At 35.3% G+C, this 22,594-nt stretch overlaps 1 protein-coding gene across 1 annotated transcript in view; it reads left to right on the forward strand.

Moving 5' to 3' along the window:
• lmbrd1 (LMBR1 domain containing 1) overlaps positions 1-21,811 on the forward strand; it is a 50,741-nt gene extending 28,930 nt beyond the window's left edge. Inside the window, exons 10-16 of the mRNA XM_055030087.1 lie at positions 4,624-4,688; positions 4,842-4,944; positions 6,598-6,702; positions 7,475-7,624; positions 8,821-8,896; positions 20,151-20,242; positions 20,520-21,811. Coding sequence (XP_054886062.1) covers positions 4,624-4,688; positions 4,842-4,944; positions 6,598-6,702; positions 7,475-7,624; positions 8,821-8,896; positions 20,151-20,242; positions 20,520-20,630 — 702 coding nt within the window. The 3' untranslated portion in view covers positions 20,631-21,811. The remainder of the gene's footprint in view (positions 1-4,623; positions 4,689-4,841; positions 4,945-6,597; positions 6,703-7,474; positions 7,625-8,820; positions 8,897-20,150; positions 20,243-20,519) is intronic.
• The last annotated feature ends 783 nt before the right edge of the window (positions 21,812-22,594 follow it).

A 22,594-nucleotide genomic window follows, 5' to 3' on the forward strand; every position in this document is an offset into this window, starting at 1 on the left:
TTTAAACTGCTCTAGATTCACTTTTAGTTCTACTTTACAGCACAGCATATTTACATGAGTCCCACGGGTAGTCTCTTCACCTAATTTACTGTGAAGTCTCTAAGGGAGACTTGTATTCCTCAGACAAGATCTCATAGTTCCCATGAGGTGTATCAAATCAACTGTAAACCTGTGTCATTTTACTCCTCTTTGGTCCACTCAGCCAGAAGCTCAACTTTATGCATAGCAATGATATTGTCGCTATACTTTTAAGGGGGTCACACATTTCTTATTTTCGATCAGATTTTTTTGGTGCATGATGTACTCTACAACTTATCAAAACAATAACAAACAATGATTTTAAACACAAAGAATGAAAATGACTAAAATACAAATGTTGCTTTAAAAAAGTACTTCATGATATATTGGAGAAGCTGGCTTGCATTACAACATTTTATCCCTGAAGAAAGCACCGGAAGGATGCACATTGTAACTTTTTTTCCCTCAAGCTATGGAATTTTATTTAGAAAAGGTTAATATATTAGAACGTTAACAAAATATTTCTGTCATGTGGTTCTTTTTTCATTAGTGACGATCCTCTCTGGTGTGTCTTTACCATTCTTACACTTTTGAGGACTATAAAATGTATTACCCCGTTGCTGAAAATGGATAAATTGCCTTACCTTGTCATTTACCCTTTTAAGGCACCAGTCTAGACGTCAACGGGGAAAAAGAACAGTATGTCCCATCACTTGCTGTAACAACAGGTTCAATATATTCAGTTTATTAGCAGAAGTCACAACTCTAATCTGCTGAATTGATGATTTGGATCCAATAGTGTTAAAAGCCTGGATAATGGCTGTGAGGTTAAATAGACAAACCAGACCAGAGACATATTATTCACCAGGTGTGACAGAATTACTCATGTCATCCTTCTGCGAACAAAAAATGGCATACTTTCCACAGTAATAATGTCTCCATCTGACTTCATTTAACACTTTGTGCTCTATGATGGTTAAAATAAGTCCACATTAGTTTCACCACCTTCCGCTTATGTGGGGAAGCATCTGAAATTAGGTGTTTGATGGGTGTTACAATGTTTTCCACATCTAGGTATTCATATCTCACTTCACGCTACCTTCATGCTCTTCTATTTAGGTGTGCGTACCTGCATATTCAGTTTGCTTGATAATGAATACAAAGTGGCATGTAAGCTTGATATACCATGGATGACTCATCCAAGGCAGTGCACAGTTTGACTAGTTCATTCTATTTTTATTTGCATCTTCGTGTTAGTTCACGGTACTTTCCCCACTGTTGTTTGTTTGCTGCTATTTGAGTTTGTTCCAGGCTAGCACAAATATTTTAAACCAGTGTCTGTAGCAGTCTGCCTTTGACCAAAAGGGATTGTGGCTAATGACAGTCCCCAGACTAAAATTTGAGCAGCAGTATGTAGGGAGATTAATTCACTATATACTTGCATCCTGGTGCAGAGTGATAAGCAAAACAATTGTGATTTCAGCGGGACCACTGTTTGCCAGGTATCGACTCATGTTTTTATAGTAACAGCAATGGTGAGCTGAGCTACTGAACATGTTGAACATTCCCAGCTGAAAAGGCCTCACATAATTGTCAGCATTTGGGTGTGATCATAGACTTAAATAAAATAAAAATAATCAACCCATAATTACAAATGGCCAGTCAAAATGTCATACCCTTTTCTATTAAGAAAGAAAACCTCCACATTTGAAAGTAAATATGTTTTAGTGACCTTCAAGTTCCTAATTATTTTCAATCAATCAATGACTTGGCCATTAAAAAAATAGTTATCTCATATTTTTGATTGCATTTAGACAGAAGCTGTTGCAAATTGTGACAAAATGCTCACTGTTATTAGTGGTTGGTACTAATATTATGAATCTAGTCCAGTAATCGAGGCAGCTGAACATTTTACATGCATACAGTTTTTGATTACTTTATTAAGAATGTGACATTCTGGTATCATGAAATGCCACTCTGATGCTTCACCTTTAAATTTCTCAAAAGGTTTGTCATTTGATAAATATGTATATATACACATTCTGCAGCCAACCAATCCCATTTAACAATTTTGATTGATAATTGGCAGATCATGTACTGAAATGTCGTTTTCTTTTTTTTTTCTTTTTTTAATGAACGATTGCATCAAATCTAATGGCTTTTAACTTTTTAAAATCTAAATTATCATAGTGTATAATAGTCTTTTGAGGAAAACGTGCAATCATTAAAATAATAATTGACAAGTCATCTAATAAAAATTTTAAATCTGAAATCTTTGTTAGCGAGAAAGATCCTGTCTGGTCGGGGCACCTCTACTGGATACACAATGCCAAATGAGGTACGATGTTTGTTAGAGATGTGGTTATTCCTACCCATCAGTCTAGAAAGAATTATTAAGCATTTTCAAATTGTAGTACACCTTCCTGTGGTTAGAAAGGTTATTCTCAAATGAATACAAGATAGCTGCTGGTCTTGTCAGCACCGGACGTTGTAGGAGGTTGGCCTGCCAATTACAAGATTTACATCTCAAACTGCAAATACCCCAGTTCACTTATTAAATGTCAAACTTTATGACAGTATAATTAGAAAAAAAAAATAAGTACAGCTTTTTTGGAAGGGTAGCCAAAGGACGGCTCATTTCTCTAAAAAGTACACAGCAGCACAGGCTGGATTACTAAACTGAAGGCGAACAAACCAGACTACAGATCCTGCCAGTCAATCAAGCAGAAATTGAAAAGTAATTTCCCCCAGCTAATTAAATGTATCAAAACTTGAAATCACCAGAAGACTATTTTTGCTTCCAACTATGATTTTAGTTTTGTAAAAAGATAAACTTTAGGAATGCTTTATTGCAAAGACTGGGATCGTCTCTACATCCCTTATTTCTGATTAGACTTCAAAACTCCAATCTCTGTATACAAGTCTGTCACTTTTCTTGTACGCATTTAATAAATTGTTGAATTAAAACAAAATGTATTCCTATAGGCATGTGTTTATTAAAAAGACAATTGAAGAAAAAATGCTATCTGCTTCATACTGTCCTTCAAACACCTTGATGGGGGGATGATGATCTGGGTTTGTTTTGCTTTTTGGGCTGCTGGGTAACTTGCAGTCTCGCATTGTCTTCTAAAATAAAATCTGAGTCTACCTAGTGTGACGACTGAATCTTGTCCCAATACCACAATCACCCCAAACCCAGTGGTAAACCCATATCAAAATTCATGAAAATGTAATAAAAGTGCTTCAATAACCAGTAGATGTTTTTCAACTCACTTATCATTGTGGATTAAAGTGAAATTCTGAAACACAATATTCTTCTCCAACAGAGAGACACTGCGTGAAATTCTGCATCAGATAATCAGCATTGTAGAATTGGTTCTACAAGCTATTTAATGTGTGTTTTTAATTTCCCTTACACTAATTCATTATGTGTGGTCTGTTGGATAAATAATTGCAGTGCAATATGGCTTCTGTTGTTTATCTCCTTTTACATATTGGCATATATTATGAGTTATATATAAGATGATCATGCATTAAAACTGAATAAAACTTACTCTGTATTATGACTAAATAAATAATGCCTCTTTTCTACAGTTTTACTTAAAGTAATTAGTTTCAACACTGAGTCATTCTTCATCTTGTCTGAGACAAGAACATAAAAAAGCTGCACCTAAAAGTATCTCTCCTAAAACGCTGCAATTTGTCAGATTGCGTATGCATATACCTCTCTTTTTATTCACTACAATTTTGTTTAACGCAAGGCAAACTATTTGTTAGTTTGAATTCAGATTTTATAGCAAAGCAGTATTTGTTTTTCCAGTATAGTTTTTCTAGAGAGCTGAGTGCTGAAACAGCTTTTGTTTCTGTTCATGTGAGTACAGAAGTGGATTCTTACAAATATTGTATTTTAATTCCCTGACAACTACATTACGTCAGTACAGTTAAACCATCAGAAATATGATTATATTGTATTTTATTTGGATATATTTTCTCTGCCCTTTTGTATTAGGTGAATAACATCACCCAATACCAATGGCAATGCTGATACATTCGTCAATCATGCAAATCATGAAACATAGTTGAGTTAGAAAATGGATAACTTTATACGTTAAGCCACAAATACTACTTACTAATTTTTCCATCACATGTTGAGTGAAGTATCAGGAATTTCAGTAATTTAGATGATTTATAGATGAATAGTAGATTAATAAACATGTTAATGAAGCTCCTGTATCACATTTCATATGTGCGTTTTCTGTATAATTTTGTCATTTATTGAAAATAAATATTCTTATTATATAACAATAAGAGCTCAAATTGTCAGTTTGCAGAATTTATTATAGATTTGGCTTCTACCAACCTTTACCCTCTGTGGTTCCAACTGTTATACCTGACCAATCCTTTGAAATATCTGTGCCAAAATTTCCCCCCTGTTGCCACAGGCACCAGTGCCAATCTGCATGCCATATGGTCTCTCTTTGACCTGGCATAAGAGTGCACAATAGTTATTTTTCTTTCACCATGGTTCACAAAGGGTCTGAATGAGTGCTCATTTTTCCCTTGGTTATTTATTAAACTTGAATGTTGACTGTCATTTCTTTGCAGATAATACTTGGGGTTTTCTTCATCCTGGTTGCACTGCTTTTCACTATTTCCCTGTTTATTTCAAAGTGAGTAATTGTTTTACAGGAACTGATTTTTTTGCATTGTAACTGTATTTTAAAATGAACAAGAGCCATGGAAAAGGAGCTGCACAATTTTTGTTTCTGTACTTTTCACATCTTGTTTAAAAAATCAAATCATTTGTTTGGCTGTGTTTTCAGTCTGGACAAAGCACTTCACTCTGCTGGCATTAGCTATGGCTTCATAATCTTTGGCACCAACCTAACTAATCCTCTCAATGAACTTCTGCTGGCTTTACAACCTGTAAGTATTCTTTCAAGTTTTATGTCATACAGATGATTGCCCTCAATTAAGATGGGCTTAAAGCCAATATTTATTTTTTTTTTATCACAATAATCTCAAATAAAACCTAATTTAAGCTTTATCATGGTTAATTATACAATGGGTAAGTAATACTTTTTAAAATTACGTCAGAATGTTGCAGCAAAGGAAGGCAACATGAAAAGCTATGCATGTCCTTAAAATATGACCAATATTTCTGAAAAAGCTAATCTAATATACATATAATGCAAATCTATTTAGTCAGATTATTTTTCTACAAACCAAAACTGTAAAAAGCAACAAGTAGATAAAATAAAGAAAAACAAGTCAGTGCTATCAGTGCATCAATCAGAATTTTAGGGCCGATCTGCGACTTCCTGTTTTGTAAAAGTTGGTGCCGACAAACACTATTTTATTTATTTCTATTTTTCTTTATAACCTATATTATCAGGAGATGTACAAAACTGAGTTATACATATTTTCCCTTATATTCACTGTGTGTGTGTTAGAGCAATTCTTTAAAAGAAAGACAAACTTACCACAACATTTACATTTTAATCTATGGTTGATTAGGGTGGCTCTCATTATAAAACAGTCACACTCTGCATAATCTAGATAATGTCATTACATTACATCAGAAGCTTCAAAAAGCCTTTCAGCATTTCCTAATCCATCATCTTTCATCCCAGTTTCAAAGCAAAAACAAAGTACATTTTCTGTGCAGAGTCTTGCTTTGTCTTTCTCTCTTTCAGTATGAAAGTATGACAGACACAGTCCAGCATGTCCGAGACCGAGACACTAGTTTCTTGTTAAGTAGCTTCTTACAACTCCTCCATAATATTGAAAACAGGCATCATTGTATCGTCTTCCCCAATCCTACGTTTTTTGGATGGGTTGCTGCTTGGGAGACTTAATATGGCCTGCTCATTAATCAGAAAAGAACAAAAAAACTGGATTTTGGAGATTCCAATCAGGCAGTTATTGATCTTGTCCAGCCAAGCTGAAAATCATCATATTTAGATCATCACCTGATTTTGTTTGTTTGTTTTTGTGTGTTTGGATGTGTGTTTGCGTGTAAAGGTCAAAAGTCTAGCATAATAAATAATACTTGGTTGAAGTGTTAGACTGATAGAAAATCAAATCACTGTCTTCTTCTCTTTTCTCTAGGTTTTAGCCAGAGGACATAAGCATGCAATAGAAAACGCTCCGCTGTAATTAGTATTCTACTGCAGGTTTTGCAAAAAAAAAAAAAAAAATGACAGACAGCTCAGGCCAATAAAGAATCGCTTCACAGATAGCGGCATTGATTAAATGTCTAAGACGAATGCTTAGTATGACTATGGTGTTTAAGATATTAAGTGCTCCACAACAAGAGTGGGTTGTTAAATATGTAGTGATCAGGTTGTAGGTTAAGTCTGAACATTTGCAGTTGCCCAACTTTGTAATTGCTATTCATTGGTTTTAATGAAGCACAATGTTCAGCATAGGTGTCATTTGTTTTATTTTTTTTTTTTTTTTTTTTTGTATTAGAGTTAAATAACATTGTTGATGGTAGAATTCTATTGATGTTGTTATTTTTTTATTTTTATTTATTTATTTTTTACATGTAACTGATCTCTGTTCCTGGTATTACAGGTTTTTCCACTGGATTACATCCTAATCACAGTCATTACAATGTATTTTGTGCTGACTTCCATGGCTGGCATTCGCAACATGGGCATCTGGTTCTTCTGGATAAGGGTAAGCTAAAGATACTTTTCTGTGTTACCTTAACAAAGAACTCTGATGAATATTAAACCCATCTCAAAAGAGATTTCTCCATAAGTACCCTCTTGTGACAGCACTGCCAGCAGTTTTGTCATGTCATAATTTCTGCACACTTCGTTAAGAATGCCACACCACAGTTTCCTGTCCTCACTAACAGCTGAACTGCAATACCTGTTATCATCAGCATAAAACTACCTCCAGAGAGAAATTTGGCTTTTTGCGTCTCTTTTTGGAGACTACATTTCACAACTATGTCTACTAAGATACAAGGACTTTATTTGTCTTGTGTGAGACTGAATAAAATAAGCTTTAAGAGCCTTTTGTGACACTACAATCTTGCTTCACATTGCCCAATTAGATGTTGATGCATGTTTTTCTACAAGAGCTAGGACAAAACGTTTAACATATATGAGTTACTTATTTCATATTTGAGGAGCAGAGGGGATGCAAAGCTTTGTGAGCAGAGCCAATAAAAAGGGTTTTGCTACTAGTATAAAAAAAAAAACAAATAAATACACACAGAAAGTCTTTATTTCTGTTATTTATGGTGATTTTTCACTTACAGATATTTAAAATTAGGATGAAATCTCAATGAGAAGTATGTTTAAATTGTAATTTTCCCCATCCTATTTCTATAGAGTTTAGAGTGTTTTTTCCCAAGGCATCAGTCCTAAGTTAGAAATTCTGGTATAGCTGCTTCACCCACAATAAACAGTGAACTGCACATTCCTGTTTTTCTTCGTAGCTGTACAAAATAAGACCAAAGAGAACACGTCCCCAGGCTCTCCTCTTCCTCTGCATGATTCTGCTGTTGATTGTTCTCCACACCAGCTACATGATCTACAGTCTGGCCCCACAGTATGTCATGTATGGGAGCCAGAAATATCTTGCACAGGTGAGGAAAAACAGTCCATGTCTTACTATGTTTTTGGGTCTCCCTGATGAGATCTAGCTCCTAGTGTGGGTTTCCAACAGTGTCAGTACCAGTGGGTTTAAACCACTATGGTCCATCTCTGTGTAGGCAGCAATATGGTCTCTCTAGGCCAACAACCATCCTTTTATACTCTTGTTCTTTTTAAATTCTATCTGTCTGACAATGTAGCTTTTGCTGTGTGGATTCATTGTTTTGTCAGTATACCCTGTGTGTGTTGTAGCTCTGCACTTTTTGTGTGGGTGTCTACATTTGGATTTAATGCAGAGCTATGTGTGTGTTCTTTCTAAAAAACGTCCTTTAAGCAGCACAATTTAAATAAACCGTGGCATTGTTTTGCCAAAGCATTATCTCCCCTACTGAAAGACGACAATGAATTTAAAACTAGCTTCACAGGTCGAACATACTTTATTCCTACCTGTTCATTTGTTTATACTGCTGGTCTTATAATTAATTTCTTTCTTTGCTGTGCCAGGACTCTGAGTGTAAGCAACAACTCCCAAGGCTAAGTTGTATTTATACTACCCTGAGTTACCATGACTTTATTTGGACAAAGTAAAAGCAAAGTAGCCTCAGCAAGCAGATTTAAAACCAAATATGACTTTTCTGTCAAAAAAAAAAGAAAAAAAAAGGCAGGAAGACAATATTTATTGGCACTGCGTGATTGATTAAAGGCCACTCAGAGCACTCAAAAGTTTACATTTTTAGGTTTAAGAATGACAATTTCTCAACAATCTAAACTAGAAATTCAAAATGGTGAGATAGAAGATGTTGGTAGCTGCATTAAATGTTATTTGCTATACAAGCTCCTTTTGCAAAAGCACAAAATGAAGATGAAGCCATTATCAGTGTTTATTGCAATTTATAGTTTGCCTGATCACTTAGTATGTCACTTAAATCCCTCAGTTTTTTGGAAGCAAACTGATGAATCTTAAGTTGCATTTACTGTGCAAATAATTTCCACATTTCGTCTTAAAGAAGCATTATCAGTATTCCTCTGTTTAGGTAAGAGGGATCCAGATATTTCTGTTTCACCATTATAAGACTTGTTGAATTGTCTGGACAAAATACTTAAGACTTTTTTATTCTGCCTGAAGTTGTTGCTGTGTTTTTTCAAATCACCAACACATCTTTTTTTTTTCTTTTTCTGTTTGAGTCAGTCACCCTCAACTGATCCAGTGACTGGAAATGCTACTGTTAGCACTACAAAGATATGCGATGCAGACGCACCTGAGGGTAAGTTTCTCACTGCTTCTTTTCACAGTTCAGGGTCACTACACTCACTCCATCAAAGACGTCCTCCTCACAGGTTTATTCTGCTATAGCAAACATAAAGGGCTGATACAAATTCAGCTTCTTAATCTGGGACATTGTTTTTTAGTTTTGATTATTAATTATTATTAATAAGAGCAAATTATATAAAGAATATGGTAATTTATTAATCTTACTAATGGCCAAGTTGTGATATGTAGTGAAGGGGGTACTGCAGTAGAAGGACAGGTTTATAATGCATTTTTTTTACTAAGTTATTTGTGCTAAATTACTGAATTATCTGTATGAGTGTCTCGTTCAGCGATTACAAGAAACTTTAAGATAGAATAAGATTATCACTCTGGGCATGCCCTTTCACTATTTCATCATGAAATGCTTAGAGCCGGCTGTGCAACTTTTATATATGAATCATAACAAGCCAAACTTTGTTGGGTATTCAAGCCACAGCTTTCTGCATTTGCTTTGCACAGAGTGAAATATGTGCTTTCTGAAACAAGTCTGCGTGAGTGAATGCTCTGTCGTAACAGTGGGCTCTAACTCATGCAGGTAATTTGGTAGCACCTTGTGGGCATAAATGACCACTGACCAGTTGTGCATGGTTCTAAATTTTCCAAAGCCTGAACCAGTGCCAAAAGGAGGTGCCAAAGCCTGGTTTCCTCTCAGACCGCTTAAATTACAGCATGCTGAAAGGTTATTATGGATTTGTTGCCTAAATCTGCTCTAAATCTGCCTTCTCTAGATTTAGAGCCATCGGGCTAACATTGTATATCTTCCACTAATGCTGACACAACTGCTGAAACTTGTTGTGGAATTGACAAGGAATCTCTGTGGGGTCTAGTAGAATCTGCCAAAGAATGTTAGCAGGAGATTCTTTGGGCCCTAGTGATATATGTGTTGGAGAGGTCAATTTTTGGAATTTAATATTTTAAATTTGGATTGGTGTTGGGGTTTTTTCTACCTTAAGGAAAACCCTAAAGTGAGTTATGTTCAATAATATAAAATTACGTATAAGGTTTAATCTTACTAAAGTATCAAATCCCAAATGTTCTTCGCCTGGCATTTCATATTAGTATGAAATCAGTAATGCACTTCACTTAGCAGTGGCAACATTATTGTCACTGATTGGTGTTCCTTTCCATTTTAATACTCAGACCTCTGATGGGAGGAAGTCATGTGTACAAAATTGTCTGTCTTTCACCTGTTTAAAGAATTGACTTTCTCTACATGTTATTGCTTGTTGTTATCAGAAGATTAGCGCAGTGAAAAGTTAATGACTCAAATAGTCCCTCAATGCTTTCCCAAATGACAATTCACCAAACTGGAATGCAATCAGAGTTACTAATGAGATATGATGAGTTAAAACGACAAGTGTATAATAAAACTCGAATCGAAGCTCAGATCTCAAAAGTGAAATAGGAGTTGATTGTTATCGCAAACAAACATATACACTGTTCACTGTTGTTCTAAGGAAGTATGTGATGTATATTGATAGACCATATCTTGGATGAAAAAACTGAGATAAAGTAAATACTAAAAGGTTCTTGTTTTTGAATAAATATAAAGTTAAAAGTGAACTGTTTTAAATAACTTTCATTTGTTTATAAAGCTGTAACGTCATTACATATGGTGAGTAGAATTTTGTTTTTAATTAGTATTAAATATATTATTAAGAGAATCATTAGAATCTGAATCCAAGCCAGAAGCAATAATCAGTATGACTAAATAGAGCAAGAAATTACATCAAATTTATTGATGTCTTGATTTTATTTCAACCATATTAAAATGCAGTAGGCGAGTCTGCAGAGATTAATGACGATGTATTGACTGAAAGAGTTTGAGATACTACTAATGGACAGATAGTGGCCAACTTTGATTGTATAACATTATCTTATCTTTTACAAATTAGTCTGCTTCTCAGTACATAAACAAAACAAGAATAATCGGTGTAACTTCCATTTAGACAAGGGCTCTGTTTTGCAGTTTTAATGAAAGAGGTTCTGATCCCCCTCCAAAAGTTAATGGGTTTCTTCCTTTACTCATTACCTTGTTGGAAGCATTACCCTGTATTTAGCTTCTGCTAAACCCTAATTAAACACAGTATAGTTTATGTGCTGGCTATCTGTGTATTAAGTACAAAGTCAGTGTAACATAAAAAGGCAGGAGTCAAAACTAATTAAATTAAGTTTTAAAAGAAACATGCTATTAATGGGATGCTGCATAACAAGAATTGTTTCACAAAGTGTGAAATTAATATTTATTTTGTAAGAGTTTGTGGTATTGTCACATAAGATGACTGAATGAGTCAAAAGGAAAGTTGTGATTGGTGCACTCAGTTGTCTTGCAAAAGTATCATTTCCCTTGAACCTCTTCACATTTTGTCATGTGGTATATAAATAAGTATTTAATTGGGTTATTTAATTATATTAGTTATATTAATTAAATAACCCTAACCCCTTCATGTCACTCAAAAAAAACCCTGGGCATTCATCAGCGATGTCCAGGGTTACACCATACATAGCATCTGCCTATCCTTCCGTCTGTTCATCTGTCTTCTGCTTCTCTGGGATCAGGTCACAAAACTCTGCATTTTGCCTCTGCTCTATCTCTATAACAAAAAGCCTGGAAAGTTTTTTTGTGAAGGTGAAGCTGCAGTTCTGCTTCATCCTGCCATCACTCTTGAACAAGACTCCATGATTCTTAAATTTGTCCACTTGAGGTAGAGACACACCCCTAACCATTAGGGGACAATTTACCTTTTTCCAGTCCGGAAACAGAGGCTCACGCATAAAATAATTTACAATACTCTCATTTGGGCCACCTCGTACAAAGCAACAAACCTATCCAAAACTGGAGGTCCTGGCCTGAAGAAGCCATCAGAGCCACATCGTCTGTAATGACTAAAACAAACCTGTTGAAATAACTTGGAATTATTTGTCTTTCTTAAACATATATCTTTTCCTGACCCACTAATCTTACATCTAGTGTTCGAAGATTGAGCTATAGTTCTCCACTGCTTAGTTACTTCATTGAGTTTGACTTACTCATTCATATATAATGAGTAAATATATGCTCATTATATATGAAGATTTATAGAGTGACAATATAACGAAGGTGTTGAGAGTCTGAGAAATCAGTGATTTGACCAAAAAATGTGTAGGTTTATTTTTTGTTTGTTTGTTTCTTTGTCTTTGGGCATTCTTTGAAACAGCTTCTGCTTTCAGAACCACAGTACCAGATTCCATGAGTAGGAAGATGTGTCAAGCTGAAAGATGCATGCGACTGAGAGGGAATACATTCACTAATCAGCAGATTCTGTGGATATGTTACAGGCGAAGGTTTTTATGTGATTGGAAAACAAAACATTAGACCTGAGCTGTTTGTAAAATCTTTGTCTAACTCCTTTACATAGATGGAGTGAGTGTTTACTCTGAGTAAAATATAGTTTTCTTTTGTATCTGAAATGTTTGCCGAGAAGTTTAGAAGAAACAATGGTTGAAGGTTTGACAAGCAAATAGCAAGATGCATGCAGTGTTCAGATATTAAGAGAACACATTGCATATGTTTTTATTAAGAGCACATTTTTTGACATAAATCAGGGTTTTTATTCTCACTATAAAGCCTTTTTTTTATCTCTAGTAGAATACTTTGCTCCATTTTATGTGTAACAATGACAGAGTGAAGACAGAAGTGTGAAACACTCCCAGTAAAATGAAAAAATGGAGAAGAAGACAATTTACTGTTAATGCAGACAAGAGGGTAATGGTTCCTCTGGCTTCAGGAAGTTGGAACGCCGTGTCAGGAAGAAGTCACTCTCAGTTGATCAACTCTCACTCTGTAATTGATGCAGTCTTGTTCAAAAAGAACTGTGCCTTCTTTGTAAAGCTGACGAGAGCAGGAAGGTGGCAACAGGGGCGAGGATTAAAAGCTACCGTCAAGACAGTTTCCAACAAATTTAAGGATCTGCGCAGAAACCTCGCAGAGAACTTCACATTTTCACAGTTGCTATCTGGGTTGAATAAATTAGAGCATGTTTTGTTCCAGTGGTATTTCATCTACTGACATGGTATAGAGATTTTTGTCATGTATATATATATTTTTTTTTCTCTTCTTGCATGTATGCCTTTTCTCTTCCATGCAGATAGTTTGAAACTCTGCCTTTGGTTATAACTTCAGTACTTGGTTTCTCAATGAATAATCTTAAACCCACAGCATATAATCCATCCCTTTTGAAACAAAATACTTCAGTCAACGTTTCTGCTTGTTTTGTCTTTTGTTGTGAATTGGCATTTAAGTGGATATAATATACTATTACAACTAACAAACTTTAATTGCATTTTGTAGGGATGAAGCAAAAGTTTGAGAGAATACTGTATATCAATTTTGACTTACGCTTTGAAGCAGCGTAATTGTAACCATTCATATGATGGATGATAACTTAGATACAGGGACTGATGGTGATTCAGTCAAACCTAAGCTGAAACATATAGGGTTGATCCTCTCACAGCTGAAACACTCCATCTGTCTGATTGTCTCTTCAATTAAGTTGTAAAACTGTCGGATTATATTTAAATTCTTTAAAATCTACATATTAATCTGTTTAAAGTTGCTTTTTGACATTGATCCAAGATGTTTACTACTATTTGTGTATTCTATTGTGTTCTTACAACCCCCTTAGGCATAAAGTTGTTAATATGTTAAGCAGGTTTTTTTAATTTTTGTTTTATGTAAAACATTGCATTGGAAATTCTTAGGTTTCTTTTATACAGCTTTTTTATGTTATAATAGAGCAGCTGTTAAAATAGGAATGTACCTCTTGCCATTTACTTTAATTCAAGACGAACTTTTATCTGGTCACTTGCTGAGTGAAATGATATTCACAGAAACACTTGTCTGTTACACTTTGGGACTGAATATGCATTACTTTATTAGGCAAATTTTATTTTAGAGGATAAATTTAATTATTGAACAATTATTGTGCTAGCCAAAATATTAAACTTCAGACATGAATATTTCAGAAAGTGGAAGTGGATTTTTAGCTTTCTAATGAGACTATTTGTGTACAGCTATTACTGTGCATAATTATTTTGTAGCTAAATTATTAATGAAGATTTTCCCATTCCATGTCATTATTCTTATGTACTAAAGATAGAATAACAAAAATATTTAAAAGTTTGCAAAACACATTTCTGACATAAAAAATCCCTGACCAGTTTAGCCACTTCTTTGTTTTTTTCCAATTACCATCATAACCCTTCCATTCTTGAAGCTTGATATCTCCTTGACCTTTTGACAATCAACTTTTTGGGCGGCAGCAACCACAGCCTAGCAGATGCTGTTCACAGAGCTAGACGGTTCTCTTTTTTTCCCGTAAAACTCCTGTTTTGGAATCCTCCTTAGATTCTCAGCAGACTTTAGATCAGATGAGGAAGGGAGCCATGTCATTATTATTTAACATTTAGGACTTTTACTGCAAGTCTTAAAGTGCAGTACTTCAATGCAAGTGATGAAGAATTACTTTGCATAAAAACCATGGTCATCTTGAAAGATGCAGACCTTTTTCTGTGTTACTGCTTGAAGGTTACTTCTCAGAACAGATGGTAGGCTTGGGAGTTGATTTTGCATCCTTCTTTAATCTGAAAATGTCCAACTTGCTTATGTTTTAGTAAAATATCACCCTATATAATTACCTTTCTTTCACCTCACTATCATCTGAGTCAAGTGGAGCTTTATGGCTCGTACTGATTGAACCATGTATTCATCACTCCATAAAACCTTTGAAAAACCTGCTTTCAGATCATTTTTGCCCTGCAGTCACGACTTTTCAACTCATGTGCCATGTTCTTTCGTCTTGGTCTGGTTTCAGCTTGCCTGTCTCTATCTAAGAACTGAACACCTTTTACTTCTCGTAAGCCTATTTCAGATGAGGTGGGAAAAAAAAGAAGGGCATTCTTTGGAAACAAGTTCCCTCAGTTCACACATATGCACTCGAGGGGCATTCTTTTGTAATAATCTCTGGTTTTACACTGAGGCAAAGGAGGGTAAAAGTCAAGCTTGTGACTGAGTGGCCAGCTGGACACAATGCGTTAATGACACAAACATCTTGGCAAGCAGGTGCTCTGTGCAAAAATATCCATTATCTCCTCTAAGGTCACAGCCATATCATTACTCATTTACTCAGCATAGTGGAAATAAATGGTCAGAAATTACATGTTCTCCACAACAGTAGTGGCACATTTATTTTAATAATTTTATTCTATTAAACCTGGTATTGATCAGGCAACTTATACACACTTAAATTCTTGCAGTACAAAAATTTCCAAGTGGTTTTACTTCATTATAACGACCTGAATGAAACTTACAGAAGGCTATGCCTCAAAGAAGGCTGTTTTCTGAAATTATTATTGTGCAGAATAGCTCTTTGCAAGAAAGGAGCCTATTTCACACTTTATATCTACCAGTCTAGCCACAAGTTTTGCTTTTGACCTTGCAGATCAATTTTCCAATCAAAATCTCATGGTCTTTGGCCCATTTTCCCTCTAATCATAGTCTTTTTGTCAGTTAGTTTCACAGTATGTGAGATTCTTTGGTTGTCAATTTAAGTTGTATTATAGCCGCAATCATACGGGTGCTTTTCACCCAACAAGACATATTGACTCGGTGAGGAAAATTTTTAATACACAGAAATGTTTTTTTTTTTTTTATTCTAGACTGTCTGTCTGTTTCCTAGCAACTTGCCAGTTTCCATAGCATTGTTTTTAAAGAGCTTCAGGAAAACGATGGTCACAATTTATGTTGCCTCTGAGATCTCAGGTGCCTGAGCAATTTTCAATAGCAGCCTTTCACAGCACCAACACAAATTAATAGTAATTTTCTTTGCTGCAGGGGGATCATTATCAATTTGCATTATAATGGAATGTGTCACTCTAAAACTATCTTCCTGAAAGAAAAATCTCCATCTTGTTGCCAACAGACCGCCATTACCTTTTGAGGTCCTTCTTAGCTGGTATTGTGTTTTAATGGTAAGAATTCAAACTCTTGTCAATATTAGACTTAAAATAAAGTAAAGTAATGAATGTTTCCTTCATATTTTAAGCACTTTAAACTGCCCAGTTTCATAATCTGGATAATTCCTTATCATTTATTTTGCCACTTGGATGGGTTTTAACTTTACTCATTGATCACACTTTGAGGTTTACCTTTTGCGGCTGAAATACAGAGAAAGCGTTGCTCAAGAAAAAATGGTGTGATTGCAATTTCCAATAGTGGCATCACAATCAAATATTATCACGTGTCCTTAAACAGGATAAACATTTTTGATATGTCTATTTTTTTATCTTCTTTAACTGAGCGTTACATTCTGTTTATCTTATTTTATTCTTTTACAAAACCAAGCGTTTGGTATGTTTGTCTTTTTGCTGTTTTGCAATGCGAAGCCATGACCCAAAAACCGAGAAATGTACCAAAGCATGTTTTTACTGCTTCCCCCTCACTCTAAAACTATACATAAGATATCAGAATCCGAAAAGCCCGCACCATGACAACGCATTATCTGATGCCGTATAACCCACAGGAATGACAAACAGGACCTACCTTTTAAATAGCTGTGTTTTTCTTCTCCTACTTCGAATCGTGTTATGTCCAGATTACTGATTGAGGTCAAGTAATGATGGATCGTTTTAGTTTTAGACATTTTGTGTGTCTGCGTCAAGAGTTCTTGTAGATGCCGCAAATATTTTTTCTACCATGAAAGAGGCTTTCTGTGAATTTCCATGACCTGTGTTTCTTTGAGAAACGCCATGTCTTAAGAATAATTTTACTGAAGGAACATCAGCATCCTCAGAGGACACTTGAACAAAAATGCTCCATTGCATTTCAGATTGAGAGGGGAAGAAAAAAAAAACATAAGTGCACAGTGATGCTTCCAGAGTATTTGCTTATAAGAGAACCTGCAAAAGAAAACAGAGTGCTTGCATATGTGCACTAGGCTTTCTGGATGTGTTTGACTGTGGAGATGAAAGACATACATTATTCATCATCATGGTACACAGGGCAGCACTCACCTGAGGATCACAAGTCAAGGTGAAATTACCTGCACCACGCCGACCCCATGCTCTTATGAAACACCAGTAATGATTTCAAGGTGAAGCCAGTCAGTGTTGTACATGATAATGTATTTAGGCAGACCACTGTTGTGAATCATCTGTAGGTCCCACTCAGATTGCAGTGGTTCTGTGAAGCAGCTGTAGACCTACAGATGGCGGTGAGAAGGAGTGGAATCATGGGAATCAGGAAAGACTCTGCTGCTTCCTCCTCTTCATTACCATCATCTTCTTCTCTTTTCTTGGTCCCGGGATTTAAATGTCTTTCTTCCACCGCTGTCATAAGTGGAACAGGGCAGAGGTGAATACGTTTCTTGAATTCCAGCTTTCTGTCTGGATAAGCTTTGGTTGCATTGAGTTTTAATGCATCAGTTTTGAACCTCGGCCATGACCAGTTGTGGCTTTGGATTTTGGTGTCCTGTAGCTTCATATAAGTGTGTCTGCACTGTTTGTGGAGTTCAAGTCAGTGTGAAGAGCTGTTAGAATCAGCGTGACAGGAGCAGCACAGCGGGGTCAGTGTTAATGCTCCGAATGTCTCTAATTAAGCAAGACGGAGCATTTTCGGCAACTCCATCTTTTTTGGACTTTCTGTCCCTTTATCCTGCTGACAAATTTTAAGAAAGAATATATTTGCATAGCGTTCTTTCTAGTGTCTGTATATTGCAGCTCATTAAGAAATGAGATCTTGGTGAGATTTTCTTTCTCTATATTAAGAATCAAACTGCAGAGTAAAAAACACTGCACCCTTTCAGATGTCACCCTCCTAATATTCATTCACTTTGTGACTCAGCTTTGGAATGCTGGCTGTCCTTTCTTTTCTGAATCTGTCTGACCAATACATGTATCAGTTTAAGGAGACTCAAAAACTGGCATCATGAGGAAATCCAGGTTTGTTCAGCAGAATGAGAAATTATTTATAACAGAATAGCAGCATTACTGTAATGTATTTTTGATTCTGAATTATTTTTGCTTTCTTGATCACTTTTGAAAAATGCTAAAGACATTAGTTTTGCTTTTGTCTGCCAGGGCTTGTAGGGAATTAAAAAGCCTAATACAGAAGAAGTGTTTATTGGTTCAGTAAATGAGCTGCAGCTGAGTAAGTGGTAAATCATTCAGTGCTTCAAGTAGAGGTAGGATGATTTTATCAGTGGGCTGATAAATTGACCGATACTTAGCGCTCTTTCATTGTTTTTTTTCTCATCAAAAAAATCAGCAATCAGCTGTGCACTTCACAGATTTTTAAACAGGCATGTTTTTGAACATCACACTGTAGTTCTGTTGACAGAATGAAAACAAGTGAAACTTGTCCTGTCTTTAAATGGATACAGGTAGACTGCACAGACCAGTGGCCAGAAGTTGTTCTGCGCAAGTTTCTGAATTTGAAAAATAGATACCAGTGAGAAGGGTATGATTTAAGTGATTAATGTTAAAAGAAAGAGGTTTTACATTGTTAAATACCCACTGCTATTTTAAGAGAAAATAATTATTATTAACCCACTCTTTTTGGCCATCTAGTCTGGAGATCTTTTAACACTTTAAAAAAAAACATTGTTCAAACTCATACAGGATGTTTGCCTTCTTGATTTCAGCACAACCGTACATTTATGAGCTGATCATATTGTTCAGAATATAGAACAGAAAGTCATGCAGTAAATGTTCTATAAAGCTACTCATTCACTGCATGTTCTTCACTTTTTTCCCTGGCCTTCTTCTTGTAAATCTATTCATAGATAATAGACACTTACACAAATTTAGAAAAAAAGGAAAGAAATAAATCTATTTTTTATATAAATCATTTAAACAATAACTATAAACATGCCTATGGCAAAAGTACAGAGGTTTTAGTTAACAGTAAGGCTGTAGAACAGTCAAGAGGGTATTTCCCCCTTAATTTGTAGGATATTATGTTTTCTACATTTTCCTGGTATTTGGATCTTCTGTGGTTGGTTGTTTTGTATACTTTATGGTAGATTTAACATTTTCAGGCACTGTCAAAGACAGCTGATAGAATATATTACTTATTTGATTTATTGATTTATTGGTCTTTATTCATTTTTTGAGCTACAGGTGTTGTTATGGGTTAGAACTGATGCCTTAAACTTGCACATTCAGGAATATTGAAAGCAGTACTTGACAGTATCTTATGTGTGTTTGTGCATTTATTGTAATATTTTCCTCCAGCCTTGTGACTGAGGTCATGTGGGTGACCCTCTTAGTTCTTTTCATTATTGAGAATGGGTTCATTATCATTCGTTTTCGCTGAATCACTTAAAGGACCATGTAAGATTAAAGATATTTTTCTGAACTTGCAGCTGTACAGCTCTTTGGCTGCAAGTATTTGAAAGACATTAGAGTCTGCTTCTTCTACGGCTGTCTGTATGTATACCCCGAAAACATTGCGGCACAGTCTTTATGATTTGCTGATGTCTGCGGCTTTTTTACCTTTTGGCTTTTCCGCAAGTGAAACTCAATATGTTTGAAGTGAGGCACCATTAAGTGTTAAATAATTCTAGTTTTATTCATTGGTTCTGCCAGATTCACGTCGACAGTGACACAACTATCCTCTCCTCCAACTGCTGGTTGTCTTTTTTGATTAGAATAACAAAATTGCCTGAGGCATTGCTCCATTTCGTAATGACTCCCTGTTTTTAGCTCTTAAGTGAGTTCAGACACCTTTATAACTCAGACATATCATACACCATGTAGCGATGGATGTGTCAAGTTTTATTTGATTCCTGATGTTTTTTTTTTGTTTTTTTTTCCTCGGTAACAGCACATAGAAGCTATCTGTGTCAGCAGGCAGGAAAAATGTAGGGGGTGGGTTTATATCTAAGAAACAGTAATATACCAATCATACTTGTTTTGGTCATTTTTTCTAAGAACTATTAAAAATAGAAAGATACAGGTTATTTTATAGTGGTAGTTTTAATCAAGCAAAAAGTGCTTAAATTAAAGTATCATCCTGATTTGTCCATTGTCCATTATGTCTAACTTTTATCTTAAAATAAAGTACATTTTAGGCTAAAGAAGCATTTTAAAACTGTCAAATGTTCCTTGCATGTTGTATTTTTCTTCTGCTGCTAACAAAAATTAAAAAAGTTCTTACCTCTATTTTTCAGACGAGTGCACTGTGACGAGAACCTATCTCTTCCTACACAAGTTCTGGTTCTTTAGCACCATCTACTACTTTGGGAATTGGGCTTTTATTGGGGTAAGTTACAAAATGTTGAAAAATCTCTTCATATTTAGATGAAGGTGGAAGGAGTTGGAATGAGGGGTTTCTGGAACATCATGTGACGTCCTGCTGCCATAATGTTGTGAGAGAGGATTCAGAAATGCAGCTTAGTTACCGCAACACATCAGAAGGATTAAACATGTATTTCAAAAGCATTCCTGGAAAAAAAAAAAAAATTCAGGGAAGAGTGGCAGAAAGGTGCATGATTCAACTTCTGGATGTAAAATAATGTTTGTTTTTCTCATTATTTCAGGCTTTCCTTATTGGCCTGGTGGTGTCATGCTGCAGAGGAAAGAAATCTGTGATCGAGGGAGAGGTGGAGGCCGATGACTCAGACTTGAGCGATGATGAATATGTGCACTGAGAAAAAAAAACAACCAAAAAAAAACTTTTCACTTGCAGTCATAATTTAAAGGGACTAAAAAGCATGTTTTCTTTAACAAATAAATGAGTGAGCTAATTAAATGTATCATTCTGGATTTCTTTTTCTGGATCCCAGACTTGGTTGAGTTGACTCGTTCCTTCCCTTTAATGAGACAGTTCAGACTGATTGTAGTGTCCTCCTCACTCAATTTTATTGATGGCTCTGGGATTCTGGGAGTGTACTCCAACTCAATCCTATTCACAGGATTCACATTTCGACAGTCTGACGCAAATTAGCAATTCTTTAGGAGAAACACTGACATAAAACATTTACTGTTCCAAAACTCAATGTTCAGGCCTCTTCTGTCGCACAGTAGATTTTTATTTTTTTATTTTTACATCCTTAAGGTACTCTTTCTAGTCCCCTTAAATTATTTATTTATAACTACATCTACAACTTCTTTGGTACTTATTTGAAGCCTACCAGCAGTTATACTTATTAGCTGATTGTTATAAAAACAGTGATTTCTAAGAGTTAACATCTGTGACACTGTGAAAGATTTGCTTTAAGTTGCATAAAGTTCAAGTGGATATGCTGTATTTTCTTCATCTGCTGTTATATAATGAAGTGTACCTGCGCCTGCGGACCCGCTTGATGTGTGAAATGTAAAGAACCAGTTGCATCTGTTGTGTTTTCAGTTTTTTTTTTGTTTGTTTGTTTGTTCTTTTGGTTTCCACAGATTTGACATGGATTTTTCAGTGGAATTGGGGAAAAAAGAGAAACTGGGAGGTGAAAATAACCAGTTACGGATGATGTGTTTTTCTTTTAATAAAGGCTTTGTGTCATTTTAGGTTTTACTTTGACGTTAATCAGCTGCAGCCTTGTGAAATTGTTTTCAATGGCACCTTTTAGCCATACACAAATTTATTTCTCTATGTACATATCTCAAATTAAGACCAAATCATAATGTTTTTTTTTTTTGTTTGTGCCTCATGAATGCAAACTACTATGATGGGCACATGCACCTTTATTTTTCCAAGCTTTCATAACTCAGTTTAGAAGACTTTCCAGTTTTGAAATGAGCTGGTCATCTTCAGAGACAGTTGCATAATGATTTTGGGAAGCTGTGCTATTATTCAGTGCTACCTGTATTTGAAAAAAATAAAACAATTTAAAACATTCTTTATCTATTAAACTGAAAAGTGATTATTTAATCAGTTTTCAGTGAAGTGTTTTTATTTGAACAGAGCGACCTAGATTTTTTTTTTAAGGAATCTAGGGTTTGTTTTAACATTTGTTGATCAAAATCTAATATTCAGTCTACTTTATTTTACATTGAAAATTAAGCAATTAGTCTTACTCAAAGTATTGCTAAAATGTGTTTTTCCTAATAACCTGTTATGTTCTGTGTGTTGGTTCAGCTATTCTCTCTCTTGCAGTCTAAAAGCTGTAGGTTCAACAGTCGAAGCTAAAGATTACAATGGTGCAGCTCCACAAAGTAGTTTCTACAGTAGTGACAAAAACATTGAACTCCTACATAATGTTATAATTTCTCTGAGCTGTACTTGTGGTTGTTGTAAAAGTTGTTTCATCATGATCAGTAGTTTGAGTAAGAAAAATACCGATGATTATTATCAGAATGGCTTTGACTGTGACCCAAAGTCACAGTCCTTGGGTCATAATGTTTTAAAAGTAAATGAAAAATGAAGAAAACCATAAATATGTTTAATTCCACATGAAAAAAAAAAAGTAATGAAGAAAACATGACGGTGAAGCTGTGGTGCTGCTTTGCACTTTGCTTCTGGTAGGCACATATTCTTTCATACACAGAAAGAATATGAAAGAGATTAGCCACATATTTTAAAGTGCAAGATATAAATTTCAATCTGCTTTGAAAAGATGAGCAGATGAAACGTGAGCAAAACTACCTGGCCTATAGTCCTGCTCTGTAGTATGTACATTTT

The sequence above is a fragment of the Poeciliopsis prolifica genome, unplaced genomic scaffold (assembly GCF_027474105.1).
Source record: "Poeciliopsis prolifica strain line A6 unplaced genomic scaffold, Auburn_PproV2 SCAFFOLD005, whole genome shotgun sequence".
NCBI classification, from domain to species: domain Eukaryota; kingdom Metazoa; phylum Chordata; class Actinopteri; order Cyprinodontiformes; family Poeciliidae; genus Poeciliopsis; species Poeciliopsis prolifica.